This window comes from Taeniopygia guttata, chromosome 3 (assembly GCF_048771995.1).
Source record: "Taeniopygia guttata chromosome 3, bTaeGut7.mat, whole genome shotgun sequence".
Lineage (NCBI taxonomy): Eukaryota > Metazoa > Chordata > Aves > Passeriformes > Estrildidae > Taeniopygia > Taeniopygia guttata.
Window position 1 is genome coordinate 31,857,788 of NC_133027.1, and position 12,052 is coordinate 31,869,839.

Genomic DNA, 12,052 nt, shown 5'->3' on the forward strand with positions numbered 1-12,052 from the left:
TTTTCCATTATTACTGTTCAATTATTATTAAATTCTATATATTTCAAATATAATATTTGTTAGAATAATTAACAAAAATAATTCCACTGCTTTTGTGTCTAGTTTAGAATGACTATTTGGCGTATTTTCTAATACATATATTCTAATCTACTTCTTCCAAATTTGGTAGCCAGAGGAAACAGATAATAAATTGAGGTTTTGGATATAGCTCTTATTATTATTTTATGACAGTTCAACAGTTCAAAATATTAGTAAGACAGCATGCTAAATAGATTAAGAGTAGCTAGCTGCATGATTTTGGAGAGTGACTCTCAGTGAACAAAATCATTGTGAAAGGAGGACATTTGTTGTGGGATCCCATGATAAAGGCTGTTCAGCATTTACATGTTCTTTTACAGGTTCAACACTTTCAGTGATTCAGAAATTAATATAAAATTGCTGGTAGAGATATCTTCTGAAGGCACAAGGCCTGGCAGCATAGGAAATATGAAAACCAGTACACAGGAATAAAACCAAGGACAATCTGGGTGACTTTTAGGATGAAAGGATCACTGCCAGATGTTTTAATACAACAAATACAAAACTTGATCTAGAAACTGAATCCAGATAATTATAAGATGTCTCTATCCCAGTATTATTGAATCAGGAAAGGATTTGATGAAGCATGAGAAATACAGAGGAGAAAGACTGGGAAAGAAGGGTCAAGAGCTTCATAGAAGTTCCCAGTATGTTAGTACACCTGGTATTATTAAAGTCCTTAGATACAGACCCATAAACATAATGAGGAGAAGACTGATCCCACCACTATGTATGATGATGCTCATACTAACATGCTACATATCAACTCAGCATCTACAATTTGTAAGTGAGACTGAAATATCGGAGAAAGAAAATAAAGCATTGGAAAAATGGGTCAGGGACCAGAGAAAATTTAGTGTTCATAAATGCAGAATGTGTCTGAACTGCATATCATTGGGTCCTGTAACAGTGCCCAGGTTTTTTTAATTGTCTCTAGCTTATCAGGGTAATGTCTATTTTCTAACCAGTTACACTGTAGAATTAGACTGTGCTAGCTCATCTGTTGCCACAGATAGACTCTTTGAGAGAGCCTTTACCTGTAGATAGCTGTAGAAAATTTAAATATTTTGTATGGATACACTTTTCTCAATTTCATTAGCTTATAAGAAATATTTAGTGTGAGAATTATTTGAACACAGAAGCTCAGAGAGGAAGTCTTGGAACCTACTGGACCATTTAATGTAGCAGACAGGAACATAACAAGTAACTCTGGCTATAAGCCAAAACCAAAGAGTTTCAAATTAAAAATAATGCAGAAATTTTTGACAGCAAGAATGATCAACCAATGAAGCAATTTCAAAGTGAGTAACAGGTTCTCCATCTGTTAATGAAGACTGGATGTGTTTCCGGGAGATACACAGTAGGAAAACACAGGGTATTAGATTCCATACAAGAATACCTAGATGACATTTAATGGTTGACAATATACAGGAAGCACAGATGCTATGCTAGTACAAATTAATATAGTTATGCTGACATCAGGGAACATGTCCCAGCTTGTAGAACCAAGGCTCATCTTACTATCTACATACGTTATAAATCTAAACAATGGATACATTTTCAATGCTATGCTTTGGTTACTCACTTTTGTTAAATGTTTAAAAACACAAAATGGATAATTTCAGTGTTTCAAACCACAGAGAATGCTTCACTTCTTTTCTAAGTGCTTTTTGTCTGGTTTTCATTATGATTTGCAGAATGTATTATGACATTTTCTTTATGTCAGACTGTAAGGTTGTGTGGGTGTCCCCTATGGACTTGTCACAAATAAATCACTGCAATGCTTTTCTGAGCACCTTTATGTGCTGAATATCTTCTGGTGCTTTCACAGAGCCAGTAAGTCTTATCTTACTGCATAAAGTGTACTGGGATTCACAAAACTTTTGGCAGGTTTGTACTGGTATTTCCTGAATCAGCCTAACCGAGCGCAATCCAGTCTGAACAAAATCCCCTCGCTCCATAGTCAGTGTGGTGGCACTGTCACTTCATTTTCTTGGTTCCTTTGTGTTTTTCTATTGTTTCCCCATACCAGGCTTCCTGGTGGTTTTATTCTACCGACGCCAGCCAAACAAACATGGCAGCCACCTGGCGATATTATGAAAGAATTCTTCCTCCCCTCAGGCATGTATCAGTGCTACGAATGATACGAGAAAGATACAACTTGTATCAGTTACTAATCTGCTTTTCAATTTTTTGTTTCATCCCCTACTCCCTCTTGCCTTGTTTTTTCTTTTTTTACCATATATCCTGCACGTAGTGTGTATGGCGTAGTTATGCTGCTGATGAGAAATCAGTTTCCATTGCTACCTGGAAGCCTCATTTGAAGGCCTTGCATACCTGCAGCCCTACAAAGTAGGTACAAATATGGCAGTTGGTGCTGTTTTTGATGTGTGTTCAAGCTTATAGAGAACTAGAATTTGTCTGTTTCGTCTTGGTTTGTTGTCTTAAGTCCTCTCAAGTCTTCTCAATAAAAATTTCAACTAACAAATCAGATCAATATCACGTAGGAGCCTAGGAACAAATACAAATCATTGCTATTTATCTTAGAAATGCACAGGCATTAGAAACATTTTCCCAACAACCCACTCATGCATCATGGTTAATGATTTACCTCATTCCAAATTATTCTTAAGGAGAAAAATATTAAGTTTAATGCAGAGCTTGTTCCTCGTTTCAATGGTATGTTTATGCCTGTGCCTCTGTATAAGGCTGTAGCTGCTGATCTACCTTTCCAAGAAAAGAGTGCCTTGTGCTATTTTGTAGGTGAATGCTCCTTTTTGTCATAACTTCTGATATATTCAGTATTTCCTTAGGACAAACTATAGATGCAGTCATACATACAGACAGTGGAAGATGACTCAAAAGACCTGTTGCCACAGTTTGGCAGACAGGAAATATTTGATATCCTAGTTTGGGTGAGAATTCACAGAGCACTGGCAGCCCAAGACTTTTCAATAATTCAATAAAAGGTTTAGCAGAAGGCAGCAAGTTGACTGATTCAATATAGGGCACAGATCAGGAAGTAAAAAATACTTGATAAAGATTAAAAAGGAGAGCACTAAGAGCCTTTTGGGAAAGCTCTGATAAGCATCTTAACTGTTGTTAATTGCAGACAGTGCAAGAGAATTAGTGGTTTCTCTCAAAGCTGGGTGATGAACATCCACATGACAGTAAAAAGGTAATTGTGTGCCAAAAAGCTCAGCCAAAAAGAAGTTTGGCTGGGTATCCAAAGCTGATCTTTGAATTTCAAAGAGTTGACAAGAACAGAGCCGTAAGTAATCCATTACCATAACTCTAATTCCAAACTGCTCTACACTAAAAGGAGCTTTTACATTAAAAGTTACATGAAGTATTGATATTTTATATATACAAACAGGTTAAAAGCAACATTAGTATAAATGGATGGAGAGAAAATTACATAAATAATGAAGCTGTATCCCACATAAAATATTCTAAAATATGACTGTCCCTCAAAAGTGCATCTACTTCTTATTTTAAATAAGCATATTGCTGTGCTAAAACTGAACGTTTTTATTTACCAGAAATAAGTTATCTAATAAGAAACTACAGCTTTTTGTTATGTATGTGTCAGCAATGCATTTTGCCTAAGTGCTTTGCCAACTCAGTCTGCAGTGGTATGTACTAAGCATGTTATGCATGTGTTAAAGACCTGAAAAGTTTCTTCTGCAGAAGCATTGTAATTATGATTCTTGCTTGAATGTTTTTGTGGTTGCAATGTAATGTGTGTGCTGTGCACCAATTAACACATCCATTTGCATTTATCATACATATAACATCATCTGTAACTAAGTAATGTGATTACTATCTGCATAACAAATATGTTTTTCCCTCCCACTCCCTGACCTGAAGAAAAGAACAAGGGGAATCTTCTAGCAGGTTTGTAGTTTCTTTTATTTCTTTTATCTGTGAAATTGCTGTTTCCTAATGGCTTTTAGATGTCTTGGGTTCTGTACAGTAGAGTCAATGAACTGCAACCATTGATGGATAATAATCACAAATTGGATCTTTTTAAACTCATATGCTGCTGAAATGTGCTTCTTTGACCCAGTTTTTCTATAGGAAAACTAGGCAATTTTTTACACATCTAACATGCTGTAGCTTTGAGAGGCTCAGTTTGAACAGTGACAGAGCAGCCAGTGGACTAGCTTCCCCAAACCCAGCTCCTGGGCAAGGACATGTCCCCAGCTTCTGCCATAAAATCGATGCAGAAATTGCAGTGGAAGTTACAGACATATAGTTTTATTTGGCAATGTGAAGAAGCCCAACCCTCTATTGCAGGGAGGACCTTTTGATGGGTCTGGTTGGATGTCACCTTTGCCCTGCAGGAGCATCCTCAAGGCTTCCTCAGAGCCATGTTTCTACATTTTCTAACTTTTCTGCCATCCCCTCCTAAGGAGCATTTTGGAACATAGGAGGTGGGGGCAAAGCAGCACTGCAGTGTCTCACCTCCTCCTGGCTGCATGGCTTGCACTCCCCCATGGCTCAGTTCAAGCAGAGGAGCCAGACTGGTCCCACTGCTGAAGAAAGCCCCACTGGTGTCAGCTGGGAGCGCGGGTGGGCTCCCACCCAGCCTGGATCCCAGCTGAGCACCGACTGCCTACAGCTGGCAGTAGCAAGCCTTGGCAGGGCTATCCTCACTGGGTAAACAAAGCTCTGGAGAGCCATGTCCTGAGGCAGTGGGAGAAAATGCTGGTCTTTCCTGTACTGATAGCCCAAATCCTTAGGGACAGGAAAGGCTTCAGTGGCTATAAGAGAAATTACTCTATCTCAGAAACTCGTTAGGGATGGGAATCAGCAGGCGTTTGGCAGCTGGCACTGTGGTATCAGCATGCTCAGAGAATAGCAAACTTTACCTCCCAGCAGAAAACGCTGAAAAGCCAAGGAAAAAAGTGTTGATGACACATCAGTCCCTGAAATACATCCAGCCCCGCGTTGTACTGTGGTTCACAAATGCTTCTGGGTTACTCAGTCTTCACATCAATTACCCATGTCCCATTCCACTTCCCAGACTGCTCCCCTGGCACCTGACTCCAACCTTATCCTCCAAGCACATGTAGCTCCTGTTAGTGTCACTGCAACTCAAGGGGACAAGATTTGCTCTGTCAGTTCTGGGACTTTTTGTATACGTTACCTCCACAGGCTTGCTAGCAACATATTGAATTAAATTATTACAGTCTGATCCAAACTTCTTGCACTCACTAGCTGTATTTCCTAGTCTTTTGACAGCAGCGTTTAAAATTTACTTTTTTAAAGGTGACACAGAAGTTGCCAGTAAATGAGTACATCCCTCTAAAACTGGGATTTGTGCAGAGAGGAGAGGTTATTTCCAGTTGTACCAGCAAGCACTAAAAGAGACAAATTTACTTACAATAACTGGAAACTAGATTAAAAAAAAAATCAAAAACCCAAACACCCAGCTGTCAAAACCATGCTGTGTTATCCATATTGATGATAACAATTGTGGCTTTAAAAGAAGTCAACAATGAACTAGTTCACTTCTAAGATCATATTCTACAGTAAAAACCCTACAGACCATTCAGACACTTTTTAAAAAAGGTGTATTTTTTCAGTGGCTGTTTATTGCTCTTATGCTGACATATCTCTGTATGTTTGTATCACTGAAAATACATGTGGTGTATGTGGTCTTTTGTGGCAAAGATGTAAATGTGAACTGCTGCAATGTACTTTGAGATACCTGTCCTTGACTATATAACTGGTTTCTTACTGTGATGCTAAGTGACTTGCATGAGATGCTATGTGAACTAAGAAAGATTCTTCTTGTTTCACTCTTTAAATGAAAATGTTTTTGCACAAGCAGTACATTGGATTGCATTCTGAACATGCTCTTTGCTCTATATTTCCTTCTAAGAACAGTGAAGAAAATGTTGTATTAGGGAAAATTCATTATTTTCTTTCCTACCAAACTGACTTATATTAACAGAAATTAAGTCTTGTGTTTTGTCATGTATAAACCTGCAGTCTTTCATTAGGTGACTAAATGTTTCTATGCATTTGAGTTGAAAGAGCTGCGCTTATGAGGCTGCAGTGTCAGACTGATTTTAATAAAAATATGTACACTGTATTTCCCAAAATTTTACGCACAAGTATTCTAAATAATCATTTATCAAAGTATTGGTAGACAACCTCTCTGGTGGCTATAAATGAGGTATTTCTATAAATTAGTTCCAGAGTTGTGCAAGTTATTTTAAAAGCCTATATTTTAAATTATTAATATCTGTAAATGCACACACTGAAACAAACAATATTTATTTCTGTTCAGTTATACAACATGGCTGAACTAGTTCCTGTGCAGGAAACGAGATCAAGACTGATGTATCTTGTCACATACAGAGAGCATAATCAGTCTTAAACTGTGTGTAGGACATGCACTGGCTGTCTGCAAAGGATGAATGTCACCCATCTAGTCTTGTAACCCATGAGGCTGAATATGCATTCCCTATTCAGACAATTCTCTCTGGTGCAATAAGGAGCAGTTTTGCCACTATAAAATCTTCAGGGGAAAACTCAGCCCTGTTCTGAGGGAAATAAATAATGTTATGGAATTCTTTCACCTCCTATACCATTTCTGTTTCTAAAAGTAGATTTAATGTAAACAACTCTGCATGCACCACATAAAAAAGAAATTGCCAATGATGCATAATCTAACTTGAGGTGGAAAACCTAACCCCTTACATAGCACTGGAATGCTTAGTAACAGAGTCCTCTATCTCCCCTCACTCCTAGTAAGCTTTGTAGTAATAAACAGAAGCTCTTCAGGATGTACACCCCTCGGAAACATAGGTATTCAGCATCCTGCCTATTCACATGATGTTTGAGAATGTCAACTAACATCAGGTGCATGATTCATTCACTTCCCCTCCTTAGCGCTTTAAAGTTCCTCACTTCTCCAAATTATGTTTCCTATTTATTTTTAAGTGCTTGTAAGTCCCTTTTTGCTTGTTGCCTGCAATGCCATTAACAGAGTGGCAGCAACACCAGTTGTTTCAAACTCATCCAGCCAGACAATTGCAGTGCACGGCACACCACAGTTTTACGAAGCCCCATTCCCCTTCTCTGCCTGAGACTTCAACTTAGGCAATGCATTAGGGAATGCATTACCATGTGGTGGTCTAAAACTGGGGCTGAATATTTTGGTAAAGCCATTTCCCAAGTCCAAGAGGATTTTTATGACCATGGCAGTTGATTTCTCCATCTAATTATTAGTGGAGAATATTAAGCTATAGCATGCTAGGCAGTTACAACAGACATAACGTGCAATTGCTCTTGAGAAGAATCCCCTTGGACACAGCTTGTGGATGATGTGCCTGCATCCTGTACTGGAAGGTAGAGGAATGCATGTGAAATCAAGCATCTGCTTCAGCTGAATTCTCTTGAAATTTTGTCTCTTACCAAAAAATGGTAATTCCTAGATAGATGAATCTTAAGGGAAGAAGCCTATGATTCATATCGCAAGCTGATTGCATTTTTTCTTCCTTATTAAAATAATTAAAAGACAGTAAAAGTACAAACTGATTACGGAAAATTAGGAACAAAATAGTTTCTCTTTATTTAGAATTTTTTTTCGAAAAGGAAATAATGCACAAACACCCTGAATATTTGCTTTTTCTGTTTGACAATTGAACTATAATATACTGTGGCATGAAGTTCTTGTTATTACTTATTAAAAGTATGAGATACAACACTAAATTTCTTGAGTTTGTGGCCCTACCATGAGACTGGTGGTGAAGTTTTTGAACTTTAGGTCTCACATATTTTCCATTGCATTTGTATTTGTTCAACTTAGCTTAATTTCAGTATAAGTATTTGTAGGCTCAGTAAGAATCAACACCTGTATTTATAGGTAGCTAACTGCTGAAAATTGGCATGTGCATCTGCTTGCTGTTGTTTGCCATAGGTGATAATTTCTGGCAGTTTTAGCTTCTGTCTCAAGACTGAAAGCATTCGTCCTCACCCTCAGGCCCTCCCGTTATTTCTGATTCATTTCAATTTCTTCCTATTCTTGCTTCCTCCAATTGGCTCAGTATGAAAAGCTGAAAAACAAGGTGTAAATTATGGCTAGTAGCAAGCAGTAGTGCTGCAGGTCTGAGGCTGAGGCACAGCATAAGTTTTAACTTGACCAGAAATGTAGAAAGGTGGCAGGCAAATAGGGCAGTAGGACTGGGAAGGAAGGAGATGCTCAGTTAATAAAGTGTAGGGAGATGGTCCGTGGAAGACAGAGCAAGCAAAGGTTTGTATGCATTTGTCAGTTAAACCAAACTCTCACCCAGAGTAATCATTTGGACCACGAGAAAGTGATCATTCCCTCTGCAGTGAAGCTACAGTGACCTCTAGTGTCCCTACACACTGATCCTTTATAAATCAAAGGTGGCAAAGGCAGAATTTGAAAACGAAGAAATAAAAATTAGAAAGTCATTTGCTATCCTAGGGAAGTGAGTACCTTGGGCATGCAATGGGAGGAATGAGTCATAAGATCCTACGACTGACCTTTCAGAAGGAAGACAAATACAGAAAAGTAATTTGCTTCCTTTTCTACAGCTGTCAGTTGTAATTGATCTTCACTAAAAGATGCTTCAAAGCTCAAGTGCTATTGATAAGATACTTTCCATGACTTTCAAGCTGCAAGAATACAGGGGTGATAGGTCCAAAGAGATTATCATTGCCAGGGGAGTCTGTCATAGGAAGCAAAAATGTATGTCAACTCATTGGGCTAAATTATCAGTCATATAAAGTACAAGAAATGATGGACAGACACACATCTAAAGGAATGCAGTGATAACTGGAGACAGCTATGGATCTCTCAGATCATTGTAATTTAGTTTTGATTTAGGAACTTGTGTAATTTTATTTTCCTATTTCTTTCTCATGGTTTTTGCCTTTTGGACAAACGCACAAAGTTTGTGAATACTTATGGAGATGCATGAATATCCAATGGCAATTAGTAGGTTTGTGTTGATTCAAGGGATTTCCTTTGGATACCATGTTAAAAAAAAAAAAAAAAGAGGAGAAAAGGTGAAAGAGTAAAATATAATCGACCAGGACCTGAAAATTTTGAAAGATTTTTAGGACATACAAGCCAGTGCTGATATAACCAGCATTAAATCAGAATAAAGGGCCCTAAAGGAATCACTGGCTTTTGATTCAAATACAGAATGTCCAAAGATGCTTGAATGGTGTGTTATCTTCACTCTGCAATTTTAACACCATCTCTACTGCTATTGCAACAAAGAATCCAGAGCCAGGAACTAGGCTTTATCCTATTAGGAATGGGACTTTCACTCTGGGGAAAAGCCTGGTCAGGGTACACTCAAAGTGTTCTGATTCAGTTACTCTTTCATGATCTGTTATTTATCATACATGGATTCATACAGTGTGCTCCTAAGCACAAGCTTTCTTCTCCCAGCCTTTCTTCTCCACTGTCAGTTACAATTTATGCCTGTGCTGACAAGGACCCAGTGACTTCAGGAACATTTCCCACCAGTCTCAAAATAGGAACAGGGATCCAAGAAGCAAAGAACTACTCTAACTAGTCTCTGAGTATGCATCTCAAGATGCAGAAGAGAGTTTTCAAACCCTGCTTCCTGCAGGGGCTGTGTTTCTCTTCACAATGCAGAACTGTCTGCATGGATCTTTGGCATGCCAGTACATTATCACTGCTACAAAGCTGAGTTATTCAAGTTTTTAAGTATAATCTCTGCAGTTTACATTATCATTTTAATTCTCAGCATTGCACTTTTAAAAAATGTCTATAGTACCGATAAAATGCCTACTCTTCCTTTCACCAGTGCCTCAGTGCTTTGATTTGGAGAACTAAAGATACTCAGGTTAAGTAGTCATTGTGTACAATTCAGCATTTATAAATGAAAGAACCATGTCTAGAAACCATTTAAAGTCAGACACTCCTTTCATTAGTACAAATTAATTAACAGAACAATGCTGTTTTGACTTTGGTTTTAAATTTTCATTTTTATTTTGGAGTTAATGTGATTATTTTTTAAAAAATTATCTATACAGATAGTTTTTATGGCTATTTTACCTATTTTCCTTTCATTTTTATTAGTGCAGCAGGAAGAGAGCTATCCAGAAACTTTTTAACTCTAATATTTGGGGGGAAAAAAAAAAAAAAGCATCATTTGACTTCATTTTTCAATAGCAAGTACAATTTGAGCTAAAGGGGAGTTAAAAAAAGGGGACACTTGTAGGAATAATATCTATAAAAAGCAGTCAGTTTTGATTCTCGTCCTCATTCTGTATACTATGACAATGCAATAATGTGGTTAATAAATATTTTACAGTTTATATTTTCATTGTTGTACAATGCAAAATATTCCTGAGCTGAAATATAATTCAGTCTTGAAATGTAATTTGTACTCAAAGCTAAATTTTGGAACACACTTTTCTTTCAAATATTAAGTTCTCTGGGTCTTTTGTATTGCTTATGTCACAGCACTGGGAAACGATTTACAATGGAAATAGATAACACTTTCATCACTGTGATGTATTTATTTCAACAATTGCTTATTCAGGCAAGAAAAGAAGGGGATTACATTGATAAATTATAGTAAAGGTATTCTTTCAAGTAATCCAACATGCCATATAGAAATACATTTATCTAATAATATTTCTATTGATGTGCTTAATGTTTAGTATTCTTGAAAATTATCGCCTTACAAACATCCCAGCATGTGTCTTGCCTGCAACAAACTGCATTTTTTCTGCTCTCAGGGATGTTTGTACTCAGACTGAAATGCTATGCTTTGCTATGCATGGGCAAAAATATGTTTATATCAACATTTCATGGCCACAGAGGTTTATAACTACTTTCCATTTCATATAATTACATATTATTGTATTTTCAGAGTGCAGTAGGTTAAATATCTAAGAACCACATAGTCTATATTAGCATTAGTTAATTATCTGCAGGATTTGTTTCTGTTCAAAACATCCTATGGGCATTCTGAAACTAAATGCAAAGACCTTGAGAGCACTAGAAAGTGTCTTAACTTCAAGAACCACCATAATTTTCAGGTAGACAGTCCTTGCTAAAGGTGTTTTAAAAGTCCCCCCTGCAAAGCCTACACCAGGGCAGTAGGACTGCAAGTGCCAGTAACACCATACCATGAACAGGCACTGCCTTGCCCTCATCATCTCACCCCTTGAAAGAACAGGACCACTGATCAAGGTGACCATTCCCTTGCTCAACCAATTGAATTTAACATTGCATATAGAACAAGGTTTCCAGACCTTGGTATCAGACTCTGTCTCTCCTTTGTGTCTTCTGCTACAGGAAGGGACAAACAATGGCAAAATGTTAAATAATTTAAAAGCATAGTTAGATAGTCACCGTGACCACAGGATGTTCATCAGATATGTTTGGACAAAGGTAATTTGAACACTAGGAAATAGAAAATCTACAAAACCCACATTAAGCTGGCTGGGGGAGAGGATTACAAGCACAGCAGGTTAAAAAACCTTATAATTGATCAAACATAAGACCACAGGGTCACCATTGATGCAGCAGACCCAGTCATGAGCTTGGCTGGGCTCTGTTACCTGTCCAGTACCACCTGCACATCGTCAGCTCCCAGCTCAATCTTCAGCAATGACTTTAGGGAGCACACAGCATATCATTACATTTCCATTAATTAGTCATCATGCTGTTTCTTGGCTCTTTTATTAATTTTGGTTTTGTCTCGTCCAAGTAAGTGCTCTAACAAGGAATTCTGGATATGAGTGATCACTAATCATGCATATGAAATGTTGGAAGTGCCACATCCTGAAAAAGCATGAATATACACTAACAGTATGTTTGCCTGCTTAAAAAAACACAAACCAGACAATACTACATGGCATGCAGTAACAATAAAATATTTTTTGGTTTTGTTTATCTGAATATATGGCCAGAAATGCACTGAACTTGTCTGACTAAGATGGA

General features: G+C 37.6%; 1 protein-coding gene across 2 annotated transcripts in view; it reads left to right on the forward strand.

Moving 5' to 3' along the window:
* The window catches only part of KCNQ5 (potassium voltage-gated channel subfamily Q member 5), a 279,196-nt gene that overhangs the window by 239,878 nt on the left and 27,266 nt on the right, over positions 1-12,052 (forward strand). The window contains exons 8-10 of one of the 2 annotated variants that reach the window (XM_030267452.4): positions 2,336-2,430; positions 3,949-3,975; positions 6,844-6,900. In XM_030267452.4, the coding sequence (XP_030123312.1) occupies positions 2,336-2,430; positions 3,949-3,975; positions 6,844-6,900 (179 nt within the window). The remainder of the gene's footprint in view (positions 1-2,335; positions 2,431-3,948; positions 3,976-6,843; positions 6,901-12,052) is intronic. The other variant, XM_004176865.6, reaches the window with a different exon arrangement.